The sequence below is a fragment of the Salmo trutta genome, chromosome 6, assembly GCF_901001165.1.
Source record: "Salmo trutta chromosome 6, fSalTru1.1, whole genome shotgun sequence".
Classification (NCBI taxonomy): domain Eukaryota; kingdom Metazoa; phylum Chordata; class Actinopteri; order Salmoniformes; family Salmonidae; genus Salmo; species Salmo trutta.
Window position 1 is genome coordinate 27,465,771 of NC_042962.1, and position 12,451 is coordinate 27,478,221.

At 41.7% G+C, this 12,451-nt stretch overlaps 1 protein-coding gene across 6 annotated transcripts in view; it reads left to right on the top strand.

Moving 5' to 3' along the window:
* LOC115195788 (phosphatidate phosphatase LPIN2-like) overlaps nucleotides 1-12,451 on the top strand; it is a 47,183-nt gene that overhangs the window by 25,467 nt on the left and 9,265 nt on the right. For 5 of the 6 annotated variants that reach the window (XM_029756039.1, XM_029756038.1, XM_029756037.1 and 2 more), the window contains exons 2-10: nucleotides 1,967-2,167; nucleotides 6,797-6,892; nucleotides 7,102-7,415; nucleotides 7,642-7,758; nucleotides 8,280-8,412; nucleotides 8,505-9,003; nucleotides 10,719-10,821; nucleotides 10,971-11,158; nucleotides 11,455-11,548. In XM_029756039.1, the coding sequence (XP_029611899.1) occupies nucleotides 1,976-2,167; nucleotides 6,797-6,892; nucleotides 7,102-7,415; nucleotides 7,642-7,758; nucleotides 8,280-8,412; nucleotides 8,505-9,003; nucleotides 10,719-10,821; nucleotides 10,971-11,158; nucleotides 11,455-11,548 (1,736 nt within the window). In that variant the 5' untranslated portion in view covers nucleotides 1,967-1,975. Of the gene's footprint in view, nucleotides 1-1,966; nucleotides 2,168-3,688; nucleotides 3,738-6,796; nucleotides 6,893-7,101; nucleotides 7,416-7,641; nucleotides 7,759-8,279; nucleotides 8,413-8,504; nucleotides 9,004-10,718; nucleotides 10,822-10,970; nucleotides 11,159-11,454; nucleotides 11,549-12,451 lie in introns of those variants that run through there. The other variant, XM_029756043.1, reaches the window with a different exon arrangement.

Here is a 12,451-nt window from a genome sequence, read left to right on the forward strand (position 1 = left end):
GATTAAAGCCTTTAAGTCCGGGAAAACTCAAGGGCTGGATGGCATACCAGTTGAGGTATACCAAACCTTTTTGATATACTCAGATAACCGTTATTAGCATGTTTTAACCACTCCTGTGTAAATGGTAGATTATCAGACACTCAACAAGGTCTGATTTAATTTTTACTGAAACAGGATACAAGTGGGAAATATAAAGATCCAGTACATTTAAAAAATTGGAGGGCCCTTACGCTTCAGTGTTGTGACGCTAAAATTCTAGCTAAATGTATAACGCATTGAATTAAAAAGGATTGTCGGACATTATTCATTCTAATCAGACAGGTTTTTTACATGGACGATACATTGGAGATAATATAAGGCAAGTACTGGAAACATTAGAACACCATTTCAAATCTGGAAAACCAGGCCTGCTCTTCATAGCCGACTTTGAAAAGGCTTTTGATAAAGTACGTCTGGAGTTTATATATAAATACCTGGAACATTTCAATTTTGGAGAATCTCTTATAAAATGTTTTAAAATCATTTATAGGAACCCTAGGTGTAAAATAGTAAATAATGGATACTTCTCAAAAGTTTTCAACTGTCAAGAGGAGTAAAACAAGGTTGTCCACTATCGGCATATCTATTTATTAGATATTTTGCTGCGAAGAGACAGAATCATTAGATCGTTTGTTTTGGTACTGTCCATATGTAGCCTGTTTTTGGTCACAAGTCCAGGAATGGCTGAAGAATTGCAATATTTTCCTGGAGCCAACTCTGCAGATAACACTACTGGGTGATCTAAAAAGTCATAGTCAATCGATCAATAATATAATAATACTTTTAGCAAAAAATGTATTTTCAATTTACAATCTGTAGAAACGATGAGAATAGAAAGGTTCAGAACTCTTGTGAAACATCACAGCACAGTTGAAAAAGAAATGGCAAATAGAAATCCAATATGGATGGTGTTAAGTGATAGATGGGAGGGGTTGAATGGAGCTGAAGGTTGGCACTAATAACAACTAGTAACAACAAGATAACTAATGTAAATCATACTGTGCCCATAAAACATAAAAACTGTAGGTTAAGAACTTTTTTGAAAGAGCACAGTTTGAAAGATATGGCAAATATAAATTAAAAATAGAGTTAAAAACAAACAAAATAAAACTATTGTAAAATAGACTGTGTCCGTAAAATGTATATAGTATGTATAAGCTGGAAATACAGGCCTAAGCGTTGTTTTTCACTAGTTTGATCCAATTGGGGGAGGGCTGGTAGAGTTGGAGAGTAATTAAATAAATATATATATGAAAAAAGATATGTATTTGTATGTATGTGAATATATATATATATATATATATATATATGTATGTGAATATATATATATATATATATATATATATATATATATATATATATATATATATATATATATATATATATTTGCAAAAAATATATATATATATTTGCAAAAAATATATATTGGGGATTGGAAGTGATGCAGACAATTACATTGATGGAAGCTACAATCTATCTGCAATATTAAAGCTGATCTATCCTTAAAAAAAAAATCACACAATGAAGTTAAGAAGCAATGAATGTGCACGGGAGAGAGTAGTGCATTGTGCATCTAGGCGCATGGTCAATCCAACTCTGCATTGGCCATGCGGTGATATGGTCTCAGCAGAAGTCAGTGCAAGAAGGGCCTCAACAGAAGTCAGGGCATTCATACAGTACTACTTGCACTTCACAGAGTTGTGCAGAGCTGTTGTAAAGGAAGTGAGTAGAGCTGTTGTAAAAGAAGTGAGAAACTCCCCAAATAGAGGTGTGCCACGCTTGTAGCGTCGTACCCAAGAACACTTGATGCTGTAATCACTGCCAAAGATGCTTCAACAAAGTACTGAGTAAAGGGTCTGAATACTTATGTAAATGTGACATTTAAGTTTTACATTTGGTTTTGGTTTTGTGTGTGTGTTATCCACAGGTAGACACCATGAACTACGTGGGCCAGCTGGCAGGCCAGGTGTTGGTGACGGTGAAGGAGTTGTATAAGGGCATTAACCAGGCTACACTGTCAGGCTGCATCGACGTGGTGGTGGTCAGACAGCCTGATGGGACCTTCCACTGCTCCCCCTTCCATGTACGCTTCGGGAAACTGGGAGTGCTGCGCTCCAAGGAGAAAGTGGTGAGTTCGGGGGATATATGGAAAAGAAAGGTCAATGTTTTTTCTGCATAGAATTTTTTTTTTTTCATGCAGCCTATGTCTAAACAGTAAAAAAAAAAAAAAATACATTATTTATTAAAATATTTTCAGGATGTAAAAACATTTTCAGTGTAAACATAAATGACTAAAACCAGATATAAATTACATAGAAAAGATAATGGACATATATATTTTTTTAATAAGATCATCTTTGAGAACCAACAATTTTGTCACTGCGGCCAACAGGCGGGCTTCTAATATTTCCAGACCAAAACGCTTGCGGCGATAGGTAGGTATGGGTTGAAAAATTCTGATCATTTAGCGAAACATTTAAGGTTCCTGGAGTTAGGAAGGAATAAGCAGGAAATACAGAATCCTACAACCAGGATTTCTGAAGAACCTGGGAATTTTGAGAAAGTTAACGGAATTTTGTAACCCCAGTGAAGAAATTCCCAGAGCTAAACCCACCCATTTTACATTTTTATCAGAAGCTCTTATCCAGAGCAACTAGGGTCAAGTACCTTGCTCAAGGGCACATCGACACAGTTTTCACCTAGCCGGCTTGTGAATTCAAACCAGTGACCTTTCAGTTCCTGGTCCAACGCTCTTAACCGATAGGCTACGTGCTGCCTGCCCAGAATCTTTCTTACACCTTCCTGCTGTATTCCGCATCATCTCTGGCAGATGGAAGGATGCTGAAAACCTTTGTCTAGGTCTGTAATGGTAGTTTAGTATGACATGGTTCCATTAGTTTTTTCTATCACATCCATTACTGACGTGTAATTAGGGCCCTTTCATGTTGCCGTGTGGAAGTGCTGCTGCCTGACACAGATCCAGGTATTAAGAAGTCCTTCTGAGAGAGCAATTGAGAGTGAATGGGGAGAGGACGACCAGCCCAGCTCATCATCCCCGAGACACTGGGGCTGCATCTCAAATGGCACCCGATTCACTATTTAGTGCACTGCTTTTGACCAGGGATCTGGTCAAAAGTAGTGAACTAGATAGGTAATAGGGTGTCATTTGGGACACAGACAGGAGTACCACCCCTACTGTGCCCCTACTGCTACCGCTCGCCTCAGTCACTATGGCAACACAGTTTTAGATATTCCTCTGCATAGCGGAGGAGAGATGGCCTTGATACATTACAGAGAGGAATACAACGTAACAGTGTGGGAGGATTGACCCAGCATCAGGCAATTGATTTGGTGATGAGGCTATCTTTTATAAGATCCTTTGCAAACTCATATAGCTACTTCACTGGTTGTATTATTGATGGACATACATGTTTTTCATCCTTTACATAAAACATTTAACATTTTATTCCTTTACTGAAACAGACCATTATCGCTCTGTCTGTGTCCCAAGTGGCATCCTATTTCCTACATAGTGCATTTCTTTTGACCAGAGCCCTATGGGGGCATCAGGCAGCCCAATTATGATGTTTTTTCCACTAATTGTCTTTTGACCAATCACATAAGTTCTTTTCACATCAATGTTTTTCAGAAAAAAAATCTGAATTGGGCTGCCTGTGTAAACGCAAGACTGCAAGCAGGTAATCATCTTGCCCAGTTTGCATTCATTAACCATATCATGGTGTTAGTCTACATACAGCACATTGTTGTTTTGTGCATGCAAGCACACAATAATAAGTACGTTCAGTATTTACAGTGGTCTTGCTGAATTAAACACTAATACATTAACAGTCAAAAGTTTGGACACCTACTCATTCAAGGGTTTTTCTTTATTTTTACTATTTTCTACATTGTAGAATAATAGTGAAGACATCAAAACTATGAAATAACACATATGGAATCATGTAGTAACCAAAAGAGTGTTAATCAAATCAAAATATATTTTATATTCTTTAAAGTAGCCACCCTTTGCTTTGATGACAGCTTTGCACACTCTTAGCATTCTCTCAACCAGCTTCACGAGGAATGCTTTTCCAACAGTCTTGAAGGAGTTCCCACATATGCTGAGCACTTGTTGGCTGCTTTACCTTTACTCTGCGGTCCAACTCATCCCAAACCATCTCAATTGGGTTGAGGTCGGGTGATTGTGGAGGCCCGGTCATCTGATGCGACACTCCATCACTCTCCTTCTTGGTCAACTAGCCCTTACACGGCCTGGAGGTGTGTTTTGGGTCATTGTGCTGTTGAAAAAAAATGATAGTCCCACTAAATGCAAACCAGATGGGATGGCGTGTCACTGCAGAATGCTGTGGTAGCCATGCTGGTTAAGTGTGCCTTGAATTCTAAGTAAATCACTGACAGTGTCACCAGCGAAGCACCATCACACCTCCTTCAATGTGGGAACCACACATTCGGAGATCGTCCGTTCACATACTCTGCATCTCCAAAGACACGTCAGTTGGAACCAAAAATCTCAAATTTGGACTCATCAGACCAAAGGACAGATTTCTACCGGTCTAATGTCCATTGCTCATGTTTCTTGGCCTATGCAATTCTCTTCTTATTGTTGTGTCCTTTAGTAGTGGTTTCTTTGCAGCAATTAGACCATGAAGGCCTGATTCACTCAGTCTCATTTGAACAGTTAATGTTGAGATGTGTCTGTTACTTGAACTCTGTGAAGCATTTATTTGGGCTGCAATCTGAGGTGCAGTTATGAGCGGTCATTATGAGAGTCAGTTTCGTCATAGCGCTTGATGGTTTTTGCGACTATGATGGACTGTCGTTTCTCTTTGCTTATTTGAGCTGTCTAAAACCAAATAGGGCCATCTTCTGTATACCATCCCTACATTGTCACAACACAACTGATTGGCTCAAACACATTAAGAAGGAAAGAAATTGAAATTGTTAATTGAAATTTATTCCAGGTGACTACCGCAAGAAGCTGGTTAAGAGAATGCCAAGAGTGTGCAAATCTGTCATCAAGGAAAAGGGTGGCTACTTTAAAGAATCTCAAATATAAAATATATTTTACTACATGATTCCATATGTGTTATTTCATATTTTTGAAGTCTTCACTAGTATTCTACAATGTAGAAACTAGTAAAAATCAAGAAAAACCCTTGAATGAGTAGGTATGTCTAAACTTTTGACTGGTGCTGAACATTGTGAGCGAACTGTTTATACGCTGAACAAAAATAGAAACGTAACACGTAAAGTGTTGGTCCCATGTTTCATGAGCTGAAATAAAACATCCCAGAAATGTTCCGTATGTACAAAAAGTATATTTAACTTAATATTATTTTTTTTGTTTAAATCCCTGTCAGTGAGCATTTCTCCTTTGCCAAGATAATCCATCCACCTGACAGGTGTGGCATATCAAGAAGCTGATTAAACAACATGATTATTACACAGGTGCACCTTGTGCTGAGACAATAAAAGGCCACTCTAAAATTTGCAGTTTTGTCACACAACACAATGCCACAAATGTCTTAAGTTTTGAGGGAGTGTGCAATTGGCATGCTGACTGCAGGATTGTCCACCGGAGCTGTTGCTAGAGAATTGAGTATTCTTTTCTCTACCACAAGCCGCCTCCAACATTGTTTTAGAGAATTTGGTAGTACGTCCAACTGGCCTCACAACCGCAGACCACGTGTTTGGCATCGTGTGGGCGAGCAGTTTGCTGATGTCAACATTGTGAATAGAGTGCCCCATGGTGGCGTTGGGGGTTATGGTATGGGCAGCCATAAGCTACGGACAGCAAACACAATTGTATTTTATCAATGGCAATTTGAATGCCCAGAAATACTGTGGCGAGATCCTGAGGCCCATTGTCATGCCATTCATCCGCCGCCATCACCTCATGTTTCAAATCAAATGTTATTTGTCACATGCGCTGAATACAACAGGTGTAGACCTTACAGTGAAATGCTTACTTACAAGCCCTTAACCAACAATGCAGTTCAAGAAAGAGTTAATAAAACATTTACTAAATAAACTCAAGTCAAAAAAATCTAATCAATCAAAGAGTAACACAATAAATGTACATAACAATAGGAGGCTATATACAGGGGGTAGCAGTACCGAGTCAATGTGCGGGGGTACAGGTTAGTCAAGGTAATTTGTAAAGTGACTATGCATAGATAATAAACAGCGAGTAGCAGCAGCGTAGTTCAGCATGATAATACACAGCCTCATGTTGCAAGGATCTCTGCACAATTCCTGGAAGCTGAAAATGTACCAGTTCTTCCATGGCCTGCATACTCAACAGACATGTCACCCGTTGAGCAAGTTTGGGATGCTTTGGATCGACGTGTACGACAGCGTGTTCAAGTTTCACAGCATTGAAGAGGAGTGGGACAACATTCCACAGACCACAATCAACAGCCTGATCAGATGTGTCACGCTGCATGAGGCAAATGGTGGTCACACCAGATTAATTTGTTTCAATTTACTGAGTTCCTTATATGAACTCTAACTCTGTAAAATCTTTGAAATTGTTGCATGTTGCATTTGAATATTTTTGTTCAGTATAAATGCCTTGGTTATTATAAAGGCTGTATGTACCAAGCTTCTTGGAGCAGGAGTGCCCCCCGTCCATGGGCAAAACTGATCCTAAATCAGCACTCCTAGTCATGCTTGATACATATGGCCCCAGAGTTCCTTCGTAAATGGATGCCTGACCTGTCCTTTCCCTCTGCAGATTGACATTGAGATCAATGGAGAACCAGTGGAGTTGCACATGAAGCTGGGGGACAACGGAGAGGCCTTCTTTGTTCAGGAAACTGAGCAGCATAATGTGAGGTTTTTTTATCGGTTTCATGACAACCACTATTGACACAGCTTATTACTGACTGTGTATGTGTCCCAAATGGCTCCCTATTGCCTAAAACGTGCACTTCTTTTGACCAAAAGTAGTGCACCATGTAGGGGATAGGGTGCCATTGGGGACGTAGTCTATAACGTGATCTTGTTGTGACTCGTCGTCTCTTTGTCACCCCGACCCAGGAGATAATCCCTGCCCACCTTGTGACGTCGCCCATCCCCACAGAGGAGGCTCTGGGGAGGGGCAGAGAGTCCAGAGCTGGGGAGTCGGGCCTGGAGGGTGGGCTGCAGCCGCCACAGGGGGACTCACAAAACCCAGCCTCCTCCTCCACCCCCCTCCTTCCCCCCAGCACCACAGCAGGGAAGAAGAAGAAGAGACGTAGGAAGAAGCACAAAGCAGACCCCCGGAAAGAGGAGCAACAGGCCTCCACTGCTGGTGGTGAGGAGGTCTGTGAACTGAGCTCAGATGAGGAGCACGGTACACAAAACAACGGCAGGTAAATGGACAGAGGAGTAGGGTGAAGTTGCCCCTAGACGCTGACCCCCCCCCCCCACCACCACCACCCCCCCAGCTAATGGGACAGACAGAGGGGGCTGAGGGGAGCTCAATGACTCCATGGGTACACTCAGGTTGGATCTGGGTGGGTCTGCTCAGCACAGTGTGTGTAGAGGATAGGGAGTGTTAACACTGTGGTCAATGGGGGATATTCTTCATTCCCTCAGGGCCCCCTTGTTCTCTACAGTGAAGGACACAGTGGAACACAGGCAGAACCCCACCCTCCACTCTTTGGACAGCTACCCCTTCTCTGATGGAGACTGGTCTCCCGGTGACAGTCACAGGTATGTCCCCCTCACTCAGTCACTCAGTCAATAACTTCCTATTCAAATATTTACACAGATCATGCAAACAGTCAGGATCATTAGGAAGATTTTTATTTCCTTAGGACTTAACAAAAAAGAAACTCTAGTTAATCTAGCACTCCTGATTCTAATAATTAGCTGGTTAATAAGCTGAATCAGGTTAGTATCAACTAGGGTTCGATAGAAAACTTACAGGAGGGTAGTTCTCCAGGAACATGGTTGGAGAGCACTGATCTAAGGCATGTTATAGAGCAGTACACTGGACAGCCATCAATGAGCCTTTTATTTTGAAGGTTATGTCCCTGACGTCGGCTCAAGCTTCAGTTATCTTAAAAGGCGCAAAGTCAGATGTCCTGTGTATTGCTCTATAACACACCTTGGATTGAATCTCAGCTTAGGTAGATATTAATTAAAATGGTAGCAGAACATTGATAGAATAGCCCTGTGGAGCTGTGAATACATGTTGTGTATGTGTTGTGCTGTTTTCTCGATTGTAACAGATCACCAAGATCCCTGTCAGAGCCCATGTCTCCAAAGAGCGACTCGGAGCTGATGGTGAAGTTATCAGAGAGCATGCTCAGAGCAGAATCGCACATGCAGTGGTCCTGGGGAGAGTTCCCAGAATCCACCAGGGTAAGGCCTAGATCTTGCGTTTCAAATGGCACTCCATTCCTTATATAGCGATGGAAACATGCCAAACTGATTTCATATTGACTCTTGTCCAGGTCAGTAAGAAAGAGCCCTCGGAGCTGCCTAAGACGATGACAATCACCCCGTCAGAGAGCACACACTTCAGGGTCATCCTCAGCTCTGAGGCCATGGAGGTGGAGGCTGGGGGCCTGCACACCTCTCTGGACCCGGTGTGTGGACCTGCCATCGTCAAACCAGAGCCCCGGACCCCCAAACAAAATACCCTCCTCAGCTCCAAACACCACCCACCCGACACTCTATCTGAACCCCATCATCCCCCCAAACCTATTCATGACCATTGCCCACCACAACCTGAACCGTGTCCCCTCAAACCAGAACCAGGTGCTCTAACATCAGAGCCCAGTCCAGACCTCTGTATCCCGTCCATGCCTGAACGGAGGGGCCCTTGGACTTCCACTCCTCCCAGTGTGCTTGATTCCAGCCCACCGGCCTCTACTGCCGATGGGGCCAGTTGCATGGCTGGGGACCTGGGGTCCATCGGCTCCAAGACTGACTCCCCCTCCAAGAGGAGAGGTACTAATTGTGCTGTAAATAGCAACCGAAAGTATGCATAGACGGTTTATATAAATAGCTTATTGATCAAGTATAACACATGACTTAAGGCCTTTTATAAGGATTTTGGCTTACTTGCTTATGGCAGCACAATGTGCCGGATGATGGCATTCCATAGCCCTCAGTAGTTAATGACAGCTAGTATGAACAAATGCTTTACATGACTTTTATGTCCTCTATTTGATGTTTTATGTCCCCTATATGATGTTTTATGTCCTTTATTTTAAGTACCTCATAGCTCTATCACTACAGAACGGTCTGACGGCAACAGAGAGGAAATGGCTTAGTCATGAGTAAGGCCTCAGACACACCAATAGCATGTGCTGGCCGGGTCATTCCTACCAGACCACATATCAGAAAAAGGACATGTTTGACTTTCAGAAAATATATTGGGGCAACATATTTTGGGTGCATTTTCCAACCTGTTACCTGGTACATAATCCTAAAGTGCATAATCCTAACAGGGTAGAAAATAAGAGAATCCTAACAGGGTAGAACATTTGGAGCCTAAAGTAGCCATAGCTCTTATGAGTGAGCAAGATTGAGCTAGCATAATGGTGAGCAGGATTTCAACATCTCTATCAAACATATTAAAAAAAAAAAAAAAAGGTTAATTTTCTCTAATTTTGCCTAACAGGGTGAAAATGTACGAGTGGGACATACAGACTAACAACATGAAACATGGACAAATAGATAAAACTCAGTGTTTTATTTAGTCTTGCAGCATTGTTTTCCCACCAAAGAAATGATGACTCTTCCTGAATGCGGTGTCATTGTAGGAAGGGGTTGTTTTCTTAATAAGGAAGAATTACAATAAACTAACAGGGTGGAAAGTGATATCAGGGACAAACAGAAAATCTAAAATAAAATAATAAATACAAACATCATGAAAAGAAAACATTGATGAGAGAGAATTTAACTAGGACTATGGAACAGTGAAGAAAGATTTAAGTATTTTATCATTTATAATTTTATGGCTTATATTTCTTGTGGTAGTTGATGAATAATAACCGGGAACATGGCAAAAACGACCTACATTCGCTGAAAAAAAGTGTTAAAAATTGATATAGTTCCCTTTCAAGATCCATATTTAGTTATTTTTAAGGTAAAGCCTTTTTGGAATCCACATTTTACACTAAATAAGAAATTATATTTCCTGGGGACAGAAAAGACACATCATAGTAGGAATGACCCGGCCGAGAGTACTTAGAACCTCTGAACAGAGTGCCTGCCTAAATTTGCGAGTGTACACCAATTTTACATGTAGAATTGTGTGATATTGTCGTCAGTCAAAGGTCTACAGCTGGTGATCCCTAAAACACAGTGCGCTGAACGATCAGCAGACAAAAATTTGATCCACATTCGGTGCTATGTGCGCGAGCCTTAAGCGTTCAGACAGTGTTATTGACTACACCCGGACAGTGTTTGGTAGAGCAGTGTGTCAGAGAACGCTAACATGAAGGATGTGCTTTGCTCTGTGAGGTCTGGGAAGTTCTCACTTGCCACTCTCTCAGCCTGCGTTTCAAATGGCAGGCTATTTTCTATAGTGCACTATTTTTGTCCAGAGAGCTGGTCAAAAGTAATGCACTAGGGTACCATTTAGGATGTACACTCAGGCTGAATGGGGCTGTGAATGGTTTAAGTGAATTCTGATTATTCGTCTGTGTGTGACGAAGGTGTGAGGAAGAGGAGTCAGCACCAGGGGCCTGAGGATATCTACCTGGATGACCTGAACGCTATGGAGCCTGACGTCGTCGCGCGCTACTTAGCTCCCAAAAGGTACCTCATCATGCCTTTCATCCCATGTATTGAAGCCCTTTTCCCTTTATAGGCACCCTATTCCCTTTATAACACACTACTTTTGGCCAGGGCCCAAAGGGTTGTGTTGCAGTGACTGACCAGTTTGTGGTTGTGTCTGTGTGTTGCAGTGAGTCCGAGACCATCCCTAAGCACTGGGTGGAGGTTGGCCGGTGCGATGGGTCCCAGTCTCCCCAGTCTGTGGGCAGTGCAGCCGCCGACAGCGGGACAGAGTGTCTGTCTGACTCGGCTGGGGATCTACCAGACATCACCCTGTCTCTCTGTGGAGGGGTCGGAGAGAACTCTGAAATCTCCAAAGGTAAGGTGTCCTACTGTATGTAAGTGTTATATTATAGTGACTAGGGATGTGTCCTAAATTGCACCCTATTTCCTATATAGTGCACTACTTTTGACCAGGCACTGTAGGGAATAGGGTGCCATTTGGGACACAACCTAGGACTTCACTTTGATAAGTATGCAAATAATTAACTAGTACACTGTTACTCACAATGCCACAAGTAATAATGTGTTATATTATATGACAATAGATATGCTATAATGATGAGCAGATTAGGATACCTTGAAGATGCAAATGCTATGATACTTTTATTGCAGAGAAATTCATGGAGCACATCATCACATATCATGAATTTGCTGAAAATCCAGCAATCATCGACAATCCCAATTTGGTGGTTAGAATTTCAAACCGGTGAGTCGTTCAGCCGTCCTACTCATACTAATTCATATTACTGCATCATACTAATTCTTAGACTGACATTTTGAACAGAAGATCACAATTTGTAGATTTCCTTGAACTAATCACAATTATATTATTATACAGTTCCTTCAGAAAGTATTCACACCCCTTGACCTTTTCCAAATTTACAGTCTGAATTTAAAATGGATTAAATTGAGATTTTGCGTCACTCGCCTAAACACAATACCTCATAATGTCAAAGTGGAATTATGTTTTTGCAAATTAATAAAAAATGGAAAACTGACATGTCTACATTTTTACATTTTAGCCATTTAGCAGACGCCCTTATCCAGAGCGACTTACAGTAGTGAATGCATACATTTCATACATTTTTCCCCGTACTGGTCCCCCGTGGGAATCGAACCCACAACCCTGGCGTTGCAAACACCATGCTCTACCAACTGAGCCACACGGGACCGCTGCTCTAGCATATCAACCACTTTGTTATGGCAAGCCTAAATAAATTCAGGAGTAAAAATGTGCTTAAAAAGTCACATAATCAAATCAAATCAAATGTATTTATATAGCCCTTCTTACGTCAGCTGATATCTCAAAGTGCTGTACAGAAACCCAGCCTAAAACCCCAAACAGCAAGCAATGCAGGTGTAGAAGCACGGTGGCTAGGAAAAACTCCCTAGAAAGGCCAAAACCTTAAGAAGAAACCTAGAGAGGAACCAGGCTATGAGGGGTGGCCAGTCCTCTTCTGGTTGTGCCGGGTGGAGATTATAACAGAACATGGCCAAGATGTTCAAATGTTCATAAATGACCAGCATGGTCAAATAATAGTAATCACAGTGAACAGGTCATGGCTCCATAGCCACAGGCAGAACAGTTGAAACTGGAGCAGCAGCATGG